General features: G+C 46.2%; 1 protein-coding gene and 1 long non-coding RNA gene across 2 annotated transcripts in view; both read right to left on the bottom strand.

Annotated features, from left to right (window-relative positions):
* Nucleotides 1-17,698, bottom strand: part of LOC140065443 (uncharacterized) — a 98,547-nt gene that overhangs the window by 14,305 nt on the left and 66,544 nt on the right. The gene's annotated exons all lie outside the window — the stretch shown is intronic.
* LOC140065228 (uncharacterized) overlaps nucleotides 2,449-17,698 on the bottom strand; it is a 46,333-nt gene continuing 31,083 nt past the window's right edge. The window contains 3 exon segments of the mRNA XM_072112830.1: nucleotides 2,449-5,736; nucleotides 11,059-11,132; nucleotides 13,443-13,586. Coding sequence (XP_071968931.1) covers nucleotides 3,518-5,736; nucleotides 11,059-11,132; nucleotides 13,443-13,586 — 2,437 coding nt within the window. The 3' untranslated portion in view covers nucleotides 2,449-3,517.

Raw genomic sequence — 17,698 nt, 5'->3', positions numbered from 1 at the left:
GTGAACATAAGTGGAGTTAAACCAAGCGGAGCTCGAAAAAGAGGAGTCCACAGATCTGTAAGTAATCTGTATTTTATATCTCTTCATTTATACACTCCTCACAGTTTTGTAACTAGGATATGGCTAGCAATATTGTGGTATGCTCCAGTGCTGTATGTATACACAGCTGGAGCAGGAGTTCCAGGGTGAATACTGCTGCGACAGATGTGCCCATATTTTCTCCTAAAAGCTCGTGCTAGATATCTGGAGGAAGATATTGCATGTCTCCGAGCAATAGGCAATCTTGAGAGGAGTATGCAGCTCACTGAGCAATAAGCGGGATAGAAGTGGAGGGTGGAGAAGAAAGCCAGGAGGACGGGGTAGGTAGCTGGGTTACTGTAAATAGGGGGGATAGAGAGGGGTCCAAGAAAAGGAAGGCAAATTCTGACTCTGAACATCCAAGCAAAATTGTGCAATGATGTAAGCTCGTCAGTGTCAGAAATGGCAGCCCTACCGGATCCTGCTCTCCCTAACAGCCGGGGGAGCAGGCCAGCTAGTAGTAGGGGGGATGGTAGTGCAGGCAGCCATGTTACATCTCACCTAGAGACAGGCGGCCATGTTACATATCACCTAGAGACAGGCAGCCATGTTACATATCACCTAGAGACAGGCGGCCATGTTACACATCACCTAGAGACAGGAGGCCATGTTACACATCACCTAGAGACAGGCAGCCATGTTACACATCACCTAGAGACAGGCAGCCATGTTACACATCGCCTAGAGACAGGCAGCCACGTTACACATCGCCTAGAGACAGGCAGCCACGTTACACATCGCCTAGAGACAGGAAGCCATGTTACACATCACCTGGAGAAAGGCAGCTATGTTACACATCACCTAGAGACAGGCAGCCATGTTACACATCACCTAGAGACAGGCGGCCATGTTACACATCACCTACAGACAGGCGCCCATGTTACACATCACCTAGAGACAGGCAGCCATGTTACACATCACCTAGAGACAGGCGGCCATGTTACACATCACCTAGAGACAGGCAGCCATGTTACACATCACCTAGAGACAGGAGGCCATGTTACACATCACCTAGAGACAGGCAGCCATGTTACACATCACCTAGAGACAGGAGGCCATGTTACACATCACCTAGAGACAGGCAGCCATGTTACACATCACCTAGAGACAGGCAGCCATGTTACACATCACATAGAGACAGGCGGCCATGTTACACATCACCTAGAGACAGGCGGCCATGTTACACATCACCTAGAGACAGGCGGCCATGTTACACATCACCTAGAGACAGGCAGCAATCTTACACATCACATAGAGACACACAGCTATGTTACACATCACCTAGAGGCAGGCAGCCATGTTACACATCACCTAGAGACAGGCAGCCATGTTACACATCACCTAGAGACAGGCAGCCATGTTACACATCACATAGAGACAGGCAGCCATGTTACACATCACATAGAGACAGGCAGCCATGTTACACATCACATAGAGACAGGCAGCCATGTTGCCTATGTAGCAGCCTCCACTTTGTGTAAAATGTCGGGTCCTACAGCTATGGCAATGTATTGTGTCTATACCTTTAATTGTTTTATGTTTAATAAAGAGAGAGGTCGGCCTACCAAGGTGAGAGAGTAGAGAAGAATTGTGGGTAGAAGAGGGGAGGAGTTAAGAGTGAGAGAGAGTCAGAAGTGAGTGTGAGCGAGAAGAGAGTGAAGTCAGTCCACGGGAGCAGTTGGAGGGAACAGCAGCCGTTGAAGCATGTCTTAGAGGAGACAGGCAGGAGGCCTGGGTCTCAGAGGAGCTAAGCAGCACAGCAAGCAGAGGTTGTGCCTGTAATAAGAGGAGTTCAGTGCAGCTGAGGAACAAGCAAGAATCATTTTGAGAAGGATAGCTCACCAAGGTGACAGGCATCCCTACAGTTCAAGTTCATATGCAAGTGTATGAGTTGTTTCTTTGGCGTCTTTATCACCGCAAGGCAAGTGACTTAAACCTTCTCCCCCATCCACCCCTCTGGGAACCTGCCCTAGTCGGGAAGGGTTCATAACATCACGCTGACCCGCAATACCTAACTCCCAGGGCTGAAGTCAGCAACCATTATCCCGACTGGCGTGCACCAAAAAAATGGGGGTGCCCTCTGTCGAGGCTGTGCAGGGGGTGCTGGATTCATGAATCACCATGGGGCACCTCTCTGCCACTGGAATACGAAGAAGCCGGGGGAAACATCAAAGAGCCAGCAATCCATCAGCTCCGGCGTGCATCACTAGCGCCACATGCTGGCCCGGGGGAGGGGAAGCAGATAGCAAGGAGGGGGCAGTGACAAGCAGCTTCACCGCACCATGTGCCATCGTTTGGGCAGCGCAATTATGGAATCTCCTACAATTAATAAGAACTTGAGTGAGAACGTCATAAATAATGAAGGGACCATTTAAAATAAAAACTTTATTCAGGAATGTGTGTATCTTACAAGTTACAGTCTACTTTCTGGACAGGTACTGGTAAAGTGGTTCTGTTCACGAAGATCGCAACAAAACTAAAACTTCAACTGTTAATATCTCCACTTTTCCGGTATCTAGAAACAGGCCCGGCACCGGCACTAGACATGCCTGGGCCCAGAGCTCCTGGGGGGGCCCACAAGGCGGTATCTCAGTATGATATATAACCATGTGGGGCTATACATAATGAAAATACTATTATTATATAACTTATAAGGGGGCAGTATATAATAGAAACATGTGGGGCTGCATATAATGTAACGATGTCGGGGTGATAAACTAGCGAAAATTTTAGGGAACAGGAGACTGTTTGTTTAAGTTTATGTATTTTTAATGCTTCCACATGAATTCACTGCACAGGGGTCCACTGAGGCTCTGTCGCCCAGGGGCCTACTGAGACCTGGAGCCGCCTCTGTCTAGAAACACAATCCATTTTCCTCTTTCATGGGACACCAGAACTTCTAGGTGACACCAACCGAGAGTCAGGGCTCTTAGTATCCACAATGATCCGTCTTTGACAGCTGTATTGAGGACTGGTGACCTGTTAAAGGGAACCGGTCAGCAGAAATTGACCTAATAAACCACTACCTGTAAGTCATGAAGCAGCTGAACACTTTCTAGATCGTGTCTATTTCATGGCCCAGCACAGTGGCATTGTATAAAGTCAAGGAGGTGGAGAGTTTAACACTGAAGTCAATGCCTTCTTCAGAATGCCCTCTTCACTGCAATTGATAGTCCTACATCCAGACACATCACTAACCAGATCTCCTTCATTCTGAATTTAGGAGAGCTTGACTTCAATTTGATCTCTGCACCTCCATGACTTTACAAAACCAAGTTAAAACTCAAAAATGATTTTCTGATTGATGCCACCACACTGGACCATCAAAGAAACCTGATCTGGAAGGTGATAATCACCTTCACAACATACTGGTAATGGCTTATTAGGTCAATTTCTGATGATAGGTTCCCTTTGAGTGCAAAAAACATTTACCACATTATTAGTGTGGAGGTGGCTTCTCCTTTGTGTGACTTTTCTGATGTACCAAAAGAGATTTTTTCTGAGTAAAACATCTCCCACATTCTAAACATTTGTATGGTTTCTCCCCTGTATGAATTCTCACATGGCTAAGAAGTATTGATTGCTGATTAAAGCATTTCCCACATTCTGAACATGAAAATGGCTTCTCCCCTGTGTGAGTTCTCTGATGTCTAACAAGTTCTGAATTCCGATGAAAGCATTTCCCACATTCTAAACATGGAAATGGCTTCTCACCTGTGTGATTTCTCTTATGTCTAACAAGTTCTGAATTCGCCTTAAAGCATTTCCCACATTCTGAACATGGAAATGGCTTCTCCCCTGTGTGAATTCTCTGATGTATAACAAGTTCTGACTTCCGATAAAAGCATTTTCCACATTCTAAACATAAAAATGGCTTCTCCCCTGTGTGATTTCTCTGATGTCCAACAAGTTTTGAATTCGCCTTAAAGCATTTCCCACATTCTGAACATGGAAATGGCTTCTCCCCTGTGTGAATTCTCTGATGTATAACAAGTTCTGAATTCGTCTTAAAGCATTTCCCACATTCTGAACATGAATATGGCTTCTCCCCTGTGTGAATTCTCTGATGTATAACAAGTTCTGAATTCCAATTAAAGCATTTCCCACACTCTAAACATAACAATGGCTTATCCCCTGTGTGAATTCTCTTATGTCTAAGAAGTACTGATTTCCGATTAAAGCATTTCCCACATTCTGAACATGAAAATGGCTTCTCCCCTGTGTGACTTCTCTGATGTCTAACAAGTTCTGAATTCCGATGAAAGCATTTCCCACATTCTAAACATGGAAATGGCTTCTCACCTGTGTGATTTCTCTTATGTCTAACAAGTTCTGAATTCGCCTTAAAGCATTTCCCACATTCTGAACATGGAAATGGCTTCTCCCCTGTGTGAATTCTCTGATGTATAACAAGTTCTGACTTCCGATAAAAGCATTTCCCACATTCTGAACATGAAAATGGCTTATCCCCTGTGTGACTTCTCTGATGTGTAATAAGTTCTGAATTCTGATTGAAGCTTTTCCCACATTCTAAACATAAAAATGGCTTGTCCCCTGTGTGAGTTCTCTGATGTTTAGCAAGTTCTGAATTAGCCTTAAAGCATTTCCCACATTCTGAACATGGAAATGGCTTCTCCCCTGTGTGATTTCTCTGATGTATAACAAGTTTTGAATTCCGATTAAAGCGTTTCCCACACTCTAAACATAAAAATGGCTTGTCCCCTGTGTGAGTTCTCTGATGTATAACAAGTTTTGAATTCCGATTAAAGCGTTTCCCACACTCTAAACATAAAAATGGCTTGTCCCCTGTGTGAGTTCTCTGATGTTTAACAAGTTCTGAATTAGTCTTAAAGCATTTCCCACATTCTGAACATGAATATGGCTTCTCCCCTGTGTGAATTCTCTGATGTATAACAAGTTCTGAATTCCAATTAAAGCATTTCCCACACTCTAAACATAACAATGGCTTATCCCCTGTGTGAATTCTCTGATGTGTAATAAGTTCTGAATTCTGATTAAAGCTTTTCCCACATTCTAAACATAAAAATGGCTTGTCCCCTGTGTGAGTTCTCTGATGTTTAGCAAGTTCTGAATTAGCCTTAAAGCATTTCCCACATTCTGAACATGGAAATGGCTTCTCCCCTGTGTGAATTCTCTGATGTATAACAAGTTTTGAATTCCAATTAAAGCGTTTCCCACACTCTAAACATAAAAATGGCTTGTCCCCTGTGTGAGTTCTCTGATGTTTAACAAGTTCTGAATTAGTCTTAAAGCATTTCCCACATTTTGAACATGGAAATGGCTTCTCCCCTGTGTGATTTCTCTGATGTGCTACAAAATGACTTTTTTGAGCAAAACCTTTACCACATTGTGAACATGTAAATGGCTTCTCCCCAGTGTGACTTATCTGATGTCTAACAAAAGCTTGTTTTTGGATAAAACATTTCCCACATTCTGAACACGAAAAAGGCTTTTCCTCTTTCAGAATTCTATTTCGCTTTTCAGTCCGTGAAGAATCAGAGCATGAAGCATGTAATGCAGGAGGAGATGATTTAGGTTTGCTGTAAATATCTGAGGATGGATATTGTGTGACTTCACAATCTGCTGCTGTAAATGCTGAAGATATCAGACGTCCCTCCGAGCTCCTTTTGCAGTCATCTGCAAAGAATATACAATAATATATCATTTCTGCATTAAATAACCTTAAATGATATTTATTGTTTCTTTACTAGATTCCTGAAAATCCTTCTTGACAGGATCAGTGCTTATTAAAATTTGGGACAAAGGTCCATAGTGTTTAAAATTAAAGGCCTCACGCAGAACGTCTTTTCTTGACCAATGTTGTAACAAACAGAACCCGTCCCCAGGAGCTCAGCCCTGCCCTGGATTTCTCTGACACTGACAACAATCCACAAATAAACTACGTTTCAAATTTTGGTATAAAAATGTAAAGTTTGCTGTAAATTTATTCATAAATCCTGACAAATGTTTGTTTTTTAATTTTTAGGAGGTCTGATATATCTAAATACTGACCTAGCAGGGGCGTGGCCTGACGGATCATGCAGTAAGATGCGCATAGGGAGAGCTCTCACCGGTTATCCTGCTTTTATCCGTTTGCTGCCCAAGTTCTGGCTCCAGAACCGAAGATCCTGCTGCTGACATCCACCGGTATAGTCAGGCACCGGTATAGTCTCAGAAAATGCAATCTAAAGGCACTCGCAGCGCTAAAACCTCCAGCGGCCCTGATTTTCAAGATGGCGCTGGCGCTTCCGCGTCCACTTCCGCATCTTCCCGCTGGCAGAAGAACATCGCGGATCGGCTGGGATGCTTTGCTTGGCAGACGGGAGGGAGCCAATTGGGTCCTCCTGAAGACTCATGGCAGCGGAAGGCTGGGTCGGTTGGAGGTGACCCGTAATTGTCAGAGGACGAGCTCTCTGATATGGAGGTGGTTGACCGGACACTTACACAGACACCCAGGCCAGCTAAAGTTTCCCCACAGGCGGCTGAGCCTACTATTGCCGATGTTCTGAAGGTGAGTGCCCGCTGTAATACAGGCATTAGCTCTCTCACACAACAAGTGGGGAGCATGAGGGAAGACCTCTCCATTTTGCACCATAGAATATTTGAACGCACTACTTAAGTAGAGCAGAGAACCTCAGACCTTGAGGATGATATGGCGAAATGCAAGAAAGCTTCTAGAAGGGCACAGGATGAGATCGGCGCCCTTTGGGATAAAACAGATGACCTAGAGAACAGGGCACGCAGAAATAATGTGAGGCTGGTGGGGATACCCAAGAAAGAAGAGTGCCAAAATCCCACAACATTTATTGAGCAGTGGCTGCTTCAGAAATTTGGGAAAGAGACGCTATCCCCATTGTTTGCTATCGAAAGGGTCCACAGGGTTCCCACAAGACCATTACCACCACGTCGCCCACCTAGGCCAACGCTGGCAAACATTTTACACTTCAGAGACAGGGATACTATTCTGCGTAAGGCCCGGGATAATCCTGACCTCACCATCAACGGGGCTAAAATATCTCTGTTCCCGGACTACCCCAAGATGTGCAGCACAGAAAAGCCAAGTTCTTGGACATAAAGCGCAGGCTACAAGCTGTGAATGTCCCCTACTCTATGATATTCCCAGCCAAGCTGCGGGTGGTGGCATTGGGGACTACCCACTTTTTTGAGGATCCTAAAACAGCCTTGCAATGGCTAGACCAACCTGAAGGCCAACTGCGGAACCGTGTACCTTTAAGAGTTCCTGATGTGTTGCACTAATGAACCTGCAGTTGTTAATGTACGGTGCTCCTGACAAGATATTTGCGGAAGGGGCGGTTCTCCTACATTTATGGTTCCGGCCTTGGGAGAAAGCAGATGGATGCCATGTCAATGGATGGTGGGAAAGGGCGGCTGTAACTCTGGTATGTATGTGCGGATAGATGGCGGTGAATGTGAAAATAGTTAGCTGTAATGTGAGAGGCCTGTCTGGTGCAACCAAGTGTATGGGAGTCTTCCAGTACCTGCTTAGACAACAACCTGCCATATATTGTCTTCAGGAGACACATGTGTCTGAGGATCGTATTCATTTTATGAATAAGCCCTGGATAGGAAATGTCTATCATGCTGTTTATTCCTCATACACAAGGGGGTTAGCATTCTGGTGCATAGGAATATACCTTTGGAATGTGTAGATAAAGCAGTGAATACAGAAGGGAGGTATATTTGTCTGAGATGTAACATTGGCACATTCTCTTTTCTGCTTATTACAGTATACATTACCCCTCCATATTCGAATGTGGTATGTACTTTGGTGTTGGCATATATTGCAAAACATCTGGGGATACCCTATTTGGTGGTGGGGGATTTCAATAATGTCCCTCATGAAGGCCTTGACAGACATAGACTGCTGACAGACGGTAGGACGGGAGGGGTGACTCCCTTTGGCACCCTGCTCTCGGAAGTGAGCATGATAGACCTGTGGAGGGTCCGATACCCGCACTCTAGTCAATATTCCTGTTGTTCCTCTACCTACAGTACTCTCTCTCAAATTGACCTGGCGCTGGGGGATTCCGGAATGTTGCTTCGAGTGACGGATGTTCAGTATCTCCAGAGGACGTTGTCTGATCACTCCCCTATGCTAATTTCCTTTACCACACCTGGGGAATCTCATACCTCTACGAGGTTGTGGAGGATTAACCCCTTCTGGTTGGCTCAACCGTTGGTGACGAGTAATGTTCCAGGCGACCTCGCTCAGTTCTTTGAAGCACATGTTGACAGTGACTCGCAGCAATGGACTTTGGAGACTATGAAAGTCTTTTTGAGTGTCACCAAATCTAGAACTGGTGCATTAGACGAAGCTATGCACTTGGAAATGCGTAGGGCAGAAGCGGATTTTATTGAGAACCCTACTGACCTAACCAAAGACAGACTGCGACAAGCTCAGGAAGTACTTAACACACACTTGCTAGAGGTGGCGACTCGAAAGCGTATGTTTATGAAACAAAGATTTTTGAGGAAGGGGAGAAAGTAGGCCACTTGCTATCTGTCATCTCGAAGGCACAGCAAGGTACAACCCATTTTGGATCTCTCAGGGCGCCTAATGGGGGACGTGTGTACTGACACTAAGGGTATTCTAGGTGTCTTGCAGACCTTTTACGCAGACCTGTACACAACAAGAGCGCAAGCGTCAGATAGAGAAATTGAGAATTTCTTGTCTAATCTCTCCTTACCTCAACTATCCGCAGAGAGTAGGGAAATGCCGGAGGGCCCTCTAACTTTGGAAGAGATAGAGTAGGCAACGCAGGCGATGGCTAATGACAAAGCCCCAGGGGTGGACGGGATGCCAACAGAGCTCTATAAAAAATTTGGGGGAATCTTGTTGCCTAAGCTACTAAAGGTTTTTGAGGAATCCTTTGAGAAAGGGGACCTACCCCGGTCGATTCAGGAAACCATTATCGTGGTAATACCTAAGGAAGGGAAGGACCTTCAGATACCGGAGTCATATAGACCCATTTCTGGTGGGCTTTGGTCCTAACTTTATATCATGGGTTAAACACGACAAGGGGTATATGACTAGGGGTACACGACAAGGCTGCCCTTTGTCACCCATGCTGTTCTCCATTAGCAGCGGCAGTGAGGCTGTCTCCGAATATTGAGGGGTTTCGATATGGCCAGTTACACAATAAAATAGCGCTGTACGCGGGTGATGCCTTATTGTTCCTGGGAGATACGAGTCCCTCCTTGGTGGCAGTAATGCTCCTGTTGGAGGAATTTAGATCTCTATGAGGGCTTACTATTAATTGGCATAACTCGACCTTGATGGCTGTGGATCGATTGGATGGTGCCTTGGCGGAATTGGTGACTCCCTTACCAGTGGTTTCTAGATTTAAATATTTGGGGATTGAGGTCTCTCCATGCGTATGTGACTTTGAAGAACTTAACTTGACGGCGCTTCTTACTAAAATTAGAACTAAGATAGCAGCTTGGTGTAAGCTTCCCTTGACTTTATTAGGCCGACTGAACCTTGTAAAGATGGTGGTGATGCCCCAGCTGCTGTATGCCTTGCACAACACCCCAATATGGTTGCCCCTTAACAGGTTTCATAGGATCAATGCCCTAATCAGGGATGTGGTGTGGGGGCGGAAACACCCTTGCATCAAGTTAGAAACATTGCAGCAACATGAACGGGGGATTAGCCCTCCCCAATCCATGGCTTTACTATCTGGCAGTGCAGCTCCAACACCTACGGGGTGGGGGGGCTGACAGAATGCTGGGAGTCTCAGCAGGGATGGTTAGTTACTATTTAGGTACCACAAGGCTGCTGATGACCTTGGATGGGCGGGCTTCCGCCGGAAATCTGATTGGCTTCCGACAATGAAACTTATTCACACCATATGGGGGAAAGTGAAGCAGATCAGAGGGATTACAGGCTATACAGAATATACCCCTTTATGGCATAATGGGACTCTAACTCCCTTAGAAATCAGGAAGGATACATTATTCGATGTGGGGCTAATGCGACTCATCTACCAGGATTGATATCCTTGATGTATCGACTTTTATTAGATACATTTTTGGACAGCCATCCCCTTAGGGTTAGGCAGAAGTGGGAAAGGGATGTAAGTGATATCACTGATGACCAATGGGAGGGGATACTGGAGGCGATCCCGTCTATGTCCATCAGTGAATCTGGTAGACTGTCTCAAATCTATATTTTACACCGCGCCTACCGTACGCCTAAACTATTGCATGATATAGGTATCCGTCCTGATGATAGCTGCCCAAAGTGTGTGGAAGCTCCCGCAGATACGGCTCACATGTTGTGGACCTGCACACACTTGTCATCCTTTTGGTCCGGAGTGCTGAATCTTCTGGATAAGGTTTTTTACACACATTTACCTAGGAACATACTGCTGTGCGTGTTGGGATGCATGGAGGAAGTGCAGTTGACTAAGAGATGTAAAATGGCTGTTGGTCGCCTACTATTGGTAGCGTGAAAGACAATAGCGGCCCACTGGATACAGCCTGTTTCGCCCACCAAGGCAGAATTCCTCACAAAAGCGAATGGGCTGTTGCTAAACAAACGTGCGGTATTCCAAAAAAGGGGGAAACCGGAGAAATTTGAGAAATTGTGGAGTGAGTGGTTGGACACACCGGTACTGGCGTCACAAGCATTGCTGAGAGGAAGGATTAGCATGGTTGGGGGGTTACGAATGTTGAGGTATGAATAATTCTGTGGTTCTGGTAATGTGCAGAAGGGCTGGGGCATGGCCTAAGTTATTCTCATTGATAGGAGTGGGCAGACAAGGCTCATCCCAGAATCGCAGAAGGTGAAGCTTTCGGGGGCTGGAACCGGGGGACGGGAAGGATGGGGAGGGAGGGGCTGTGTTTTTCCCCAATTGGGGCACTGTTGGTGTTGTATTGTTTTCTTTAAAATGTAAAAATCAAAAAAGATCAATTTGATTTTAAAAAAATACTGACCTAGCAGCTCCGTCTCTTCCTTCGAGGCCCCGGGGATCAGTATTCCTGCAGGAAACACAGAGACTGAATTCCTTCTTTCCATACAGATAATGAAAGGACGTGTGGATTTAGTCCTGTCTATTACCTGCTGATGTGAGGGGCTGGTGGTCCTCCATCATGACGTCCTTGTACACATCTTTGTGTCCTTCTAAATACTCCCACTCCTCCATGGAGAAATAGACAGCCACATCCTGACACCTTATAGGAACCTGACACACACAATGATCCCGTCATCACCCAGATCCCTTCATAGCGTTACTGTATAATGTCCCAGCATTCCCAGCAGTGTCACCTCTCCAGTCAGCAGCTCCATCATCTTGTGGGTGACTTCTAGGATCTTCTGCTCATTGATGTCATCATGTATCAGGGGGTGAGGTGGAGGAGCCGGGATTGGGCTCAGGGTTCTCCCCCGTCCTTCATACACAGGGGCCTGACAGCGCCCACTAGAGGTCTTCTTCACTACTGTGTAATCCTGGTTATGGAGAGACACATTGATAAATATCCCTCCATACATTTCCAGAATCTCTCACCTCTCCAGTCCTATCATCTGTTATTCCCATAGATAATGATGTAATGTGACCTCATCACAATCTCTCACCTCTCCAGTAATATAGAAGAGAATCTCTAGGGTGAGCTGGAAGATTCTCTCCACCCTCGTGTCTCTCTCCATTGTCTGATCCTGTGGGACGTACTTCTTGTCTGAACAATCCTGTGGTAGGAGAAGAGGACTGGGACATCTCTCCGGTGATGTTCTCTTACTGGATCTACCTGTAGGAAACATCCAGAGACTGAATTCCTTCTTTCCATACAGATAATGAAAGGACGTGTGGATTTAGTCCTGTCTATTACCTGCTGGTGTGAGGGGCTGGTGGTCCTCCATCATGACGTCCTTGTACACATCTTTGTGTCCTTCTAAATACTCCCACTCCTCCATGGAGAAATAGACAGCCACATCCTGACACCTTATAGGAACCTGACACACACAATGATCCCATCATCACCCAGATCCCTTCATAGCGTTACTGTATAATGTCCCAGCATTCCCAGCAGTGTCACCTCTCCAGTCAACAGCTCCATCATCTTGTGGGTGACTTCTAGGATCTTCTGCTCATTGATGTCATCATGTATCAGGGGGTGAGGTGGAGGAGCCGGGATTGGGCCCAGGGTTCTCCCCCGTCCTTCATTCACAGGGGCCTGACAGCGCCCACTAGAGGTCTTCTTCACTACTGTGTAATCCTGGTTATGGAGAGACACATTGATAAATCTCCCTCCATACATTTCCAGAATCTCTCACCTCTCCAGTCCTATCATCTGTTATTCCCATAGATAATGATGTAATGTGACATCATCACAATCTCTCACCTCTCCAGTAATATAGAAGAGAATCTCTAGGGTGAGCTGGAATATTCTCTCCATCTTGTCCATGTTTAAATCCATCCTCGATCCTTTTAGAAATCTAAGGGAAAGAACATGGAGAAGCATGTGCTGGGTGGTGTCCACCCCTGGTCTGTACATGTATTTATGTATTTTGTATGTTTCCTCTGTTATTTCTCCAGTAAAGTAAAAAGCTTGTCCTGTTCTGAGGATTAGACCTTCCACACGTCTGTACAGGGTTATCGTGATGGATTTATCATGTAGTTATCCAGAACACCAGTGACTGTCTCTCTGCTGTCTCTAACATCATGACCTCTCTCTTCTTGAAACATAATCTTTCTAAGACTGAACTTCTTGTTTTTCCACCATCTACTAACCGACCCAACCCTGACTTCTCCATCTCCATCTGTGGGATCACTATAGCACCGAGGCAGCAGGCCCGTTGTCTTGGGCTTGTGCTCACTCTTGCCGCAGGCATCTCAGAAACGTCTTCATAATCTGCCCATTTCTGAAAATCAAAAATTCTAAAATACTAATTGTTGCACAGATTCCCTCTCGACTAGACTACTGCATCTCCCTACTAATCATCTTCCACTGACTAAACTTTCTCCTCTACAATCTATTCTTAATGCAGCAGCCATGCTCGCTTTTCAGACCAAACCCTACACGGATGCCTCCAGCTCTGCATAATGCTACACCTCCCTATCTCTCTTCTTTCATCTCAGTCTATCGCCCAACCCGTGCTCTTCGATCTGCCAGTGCCAGCTCCAGAAGAAGGGCCAGTGCACCGCTGATTGGTTCTGGCCCTTTTCAGGAAATGGATAAAATCTGGCTTCTCCCAGCACTCCCTGCCAGATCTTCGTACTCATGCGGTTGCAAAAGCTTTTATCCCTACCTTACACTAGTGTTTGCATTTCCCGTTGTGACCCTGGTTCTGCATTTGACTCTGATCCTGTTCCGCTTGCCCTTACCTTTTACTCTGCCTCTGACCCTGAACCACTGCCGCCTGTCGTGATCTCCTGCCTGTCCCCAACCACAAACTTGCCTTCCGACTCTGTACCTCGTCTTGGATGCCACCCCGGACAAAGTTTCTTGTCACTGTATTGGACTTATTTCTAAAGACGAGCATGACTATATGTTACCCAAACACCGAGAATGGCAACATTCTATGGATTATCAAAAATACATAAAGGGTCTAATCCCCTGAAGGGTTGGCCGATATTATCAAGGATTTTGTCCCTTTGTGAACATCTCGGCATTTATATCGACAAGATTCTTGCGCTTTTTGTCACATCATTACCATCTTACACACATAACACCACAGATTTTCTTAGAGGCGGGAGAGGACTATGCGTAAACAATACTAGAGTAAACAATTCCTGGCCCATAACGAATTTGTATTGCAAATTTCTGGTGAGGAGAGTGGACCCCATGGGATCGACATGGTGAGCCTTTGGGCTCACTATATCGATGATATCTTCATATCTTCAAATGGTCTCTGACCTCAACAATAACCACCTTGGCCTTATTAAATCTCATCCCCTGAACCTCCCTTTTCTTGATGTTTTGATCTCCATGTCACCTGAAGGTATCCTTCAGACCTCAATATATAGAAAACCCACAGCCACCAATTCCCTACTCCAATGGGAATCACTTCACCCCCCAGCCATCAAAAGGGGAATTCCCTATAGGCAATATCTGTGAATGCGCAGGAATTGCTCAACTTCTCAGGAATTCCCGAATCAGGCAAATGACTTGAGAAGGCGCCTAACTGAGCGAGGCTATCCAGACTCTATCCTTCGAAAGACATATAGGAGGGCCGTCATGACTAAGCGTTCCACCCTCTTGGTGCCCAACAAAAAATTATGTTAATAAATCTCAGATACGCCTCATTGGAACAGTGGCTGCACATTTCTCCAGAGAGGACCACGCTATGGAAGATTTGCAGATTACTATTTTAATGGGACATTTTAAGACACAGAGGGAAAGGAAAGAATGGGAGTATAAATTAATGAGGAGATTCAACACTTTGCAAAGTAGTCCTACCTCTGACCTGGAGGCCACAACCAGATAAGAGCCAGGGCTCATGTGTCTCGCCTCATAGGTTTTTAATGTTTTTATTGCCATCCTGTTGTAAATAAGATGTCCCTGTTTTTATCAATCTGTTGTTTTAGAGGTTTTTTTTAATATCCTTTGATGATCTCTGTTTAGTGTGTATAAAATGCTGTAAATTTTCTGTTTCATGCATAACATCATGTCTGACGAAGAGAACTAGTATTCTCGAAAGCTCACCATCAAATGTACTCAGTTAGCCTCAAAAAGGTATTGCCTGATTTCTTCACTATTCTTCTTATCCAAGCATAACATGCTGACGTTGACAAAATATACAGGATAGACTGGTTCATAGCCATTACACAAGACCCTTGCCTCCTACGACATGGCTCAATAGGGAAACAAAGGGTTGCTTTCGGTGCAGTGGCTGCGTGGCCTGTAGAGTGAGGATGAGTGCCAATACCTTTACCAGTAGTATTATTGGGAAAATGTATACATGTATCCGTGGATTTATTAACTGTCACTCAAAGAGTGTCGTCTATCGGGCCCTATGTATATGCGGAAAAGGCAACTGGGACTGGTTACTACTACAAAAAGTGGCCCAGTGAATCTTCCGCCTCAAAATGATGAATCCACTGGGTCTCAATGAGGAGCTTAGCTTTGCATGTTTTATTTGATTATGTTGCTGCATGTGTGACTTTTCGATTGCAACATTGCATTTTTACTGTGATTATTATATATAGCTCATATCTGTTTTCTTCACTTCTTCTACACTTGTGTTTGGGTTCAACCAGACTGTGGGAGATTTGGCCCAGTAGAGACCGTGGTAGCGGGGTGCTGTGATGCAGTTCAAGACAGTGACACCAAGGTTTAGTCCAAAACAGGTCTAGCCTGCGTTTATTTCAGCAGGAATCAAAATAAAACAGCCTTCACATTCAGGCATCCAAAACAAAATAATATCCTACCCGTCAGGGTGCTAAGTAAACAATGGTTCTCTGACTCACCACTAACAAAATCACTTGGCTGCTCCAGGCACAGAGGTCAGTGCTGTGTGCTCTCCAGCCTCCTTCCAGAGAGAGACAACATTCTGAGCTCTGCTGAGCGGCTTTATTAGCCTGATTGGCTGTTCCCACCACCTGTGTCCAAGGTGCTGGACAACACAACCTCAGCACTAAGGCCTTGCATAATAGCAAAACCTAGGGGAAACATACCGCCCATCCACAGTTAACCCCTTCAGTGTCTCACATACCCTCCCCCTCCGTTTGACCCTGTGGGGGCGAACACTTTTGGCCATCAGACAGTGGGTACGAGACAGGGCATCGGCATTCCCATGCAGCTTTCCTGCTCGATGTTCCACCGTGAACTTGAAATTCTGCAGCATTAGGAACCACCTTGTGACCCTGGCGTTCCTCTCTTTGGCCTGACTCATCCAGGTGAGGGGAGAGTGATCGGTCACTAGTGTAAACTGTCGCCCTATCAAGTAGTATCTCAGGGATTCCAGAGCCCATTTATCGCCAAGCACTCCCTCTCAACTATACTATAGTTCTTCTCAGGGGGTGTGAGCTTGCGGCTCAGGAATGTCACAGGATGTTCCTCCACTACTTGGGACAGGACAGCCCCTAAGCCCATGTCAGAAGCGTCAGTCTGCACAATAAAGGTCTTGGTGAAGTTAGGGGTGATCAGTACCGGTCCCTCGCACAAAACCATCTTAAGTCGCTGAAACGCCCCCTCAGCCTCTTCACTCCACTTTACCATCACCGCCCTGCTACCCTTGGTCAGGTCAGTCAGGGGTGCCGCTATGGTAGCAAAATCGGGGATAAATCGTCGATAATAGCCCACTATGCCTAGGAAAGCCCTCACTTGCTTCTTGCTCATAGGTCGTGGCCACTGCTGGATCGCCTCCACTTTATTTACTTGGGGTTTGATGACACCTCGCCCAATACGGTACCCCAGGTAACGGGCCTCTTCCAGACCCAGTGCACATTTTTGGGGGTTCGCTGTCAACCCTGCTGCCCTCAGGGAGTCTACCACTGCTTGCACCTTGGCCAGGTGACTCTCCCAATCGTTACTATAAACTATGATGTCATCCAGGTAGGCCGAGGCATATCTCCGGTGAGGTTTTAGCACGAGATCCATTAACCTCTGGAATGTGGCGGGAGCCCCATGTAGCCCAAAGGGAAGTACCACGTACTGAAAAAGCCCGTCAGGGGTAACAAAAGCGGTCTTCTCTTTGGCCCTGTCAGTAAGGGGTACCTGCCAATACCCTTTCGTCAGGTCAAGGGTGGAGAAGAACCTAGCCTGTCCAAGTCGTTCTATCAACTCGTCAACCCTGGGCATGGGATAAGAATCAAATTTGGACACCTCGTTCAACTTCCTAAAATCATTGCAGAACCGTAGGGAACCATCAGGTTTGGAAATCAACACAATAGGACTCGACCAGTCACTTTTAGACTCCTCGATAACCCCAGGTCTAACATCTGCCTGACTTCTTCGGATATGGCAAGCCGGCGCGCTTCAGGGACCCGGTAGGGTTTTTGGTGTACCCGGATGTGGGGTTCGGTTATGATGTCATGCTTGATGACTGAAGTACGTCCCGGTAACTTAGAGAACACATCCACATTTCGGAGCACAAACTCCTTCGCTTCCTGATTCTGGGCCCTGGAGAGGGACTCCGAGATCCGTACTTCAGGCACCTTGGCATCGGGTACACCTACCTCCGGTGTCCCCTTCTTGGGGACAGACGCTTTTTCTACTCCCACGGCCATCAGGGACTCTCTTTCCCTCCATGGCTTTAGGAGGTTCACGTGGTATATCTGTTCGGGTTTCCTCCTTCCCGGCTGAGATACCTTGTAGGTTACCTTCCCCACTTTCTCCATGACCTCATATGGTCCTTGCCATTTTGCCAAGAACTTGCTCTCAACGGTGGGCACCAGAACTAGCACTCTGTCGCCTGGGTTAAAGGTCCTGAGTCTGGCTGACCTATTGTAGACCCTAGACTGGGCCTCTTGTGCCCTTGTCATGTGCTCCTTTACAAGGGGCATTACCACCGCTATGCGGTCCTGCATAAGGGAGACGTGTTCTATCACACTACGGTGGGGGGTCCTCTCCTGTTCCCAGGTCTCCTTGGCTACATCCAAAAGCCCATGTGGGGAACGGCCATATAACAGCTCAAAGG

Source organism: Engystomops pustulosus, chromosome 6, assembly GCF_040894005.1.
Source record: "Engystomops pustulosus chromosome 6, aEngPut4.maternal, whole genome shotgun sequence".
NCBI classification, from domain to species: Eukaryota; Metazoa; Chordata; class Amphibia; order Anura; family Leptodactylidae; genus Engystomops; species Engystomops pustulosus.
This window is presented reverse-complemented; position numbering and strand designations above follow the sequence as displayed.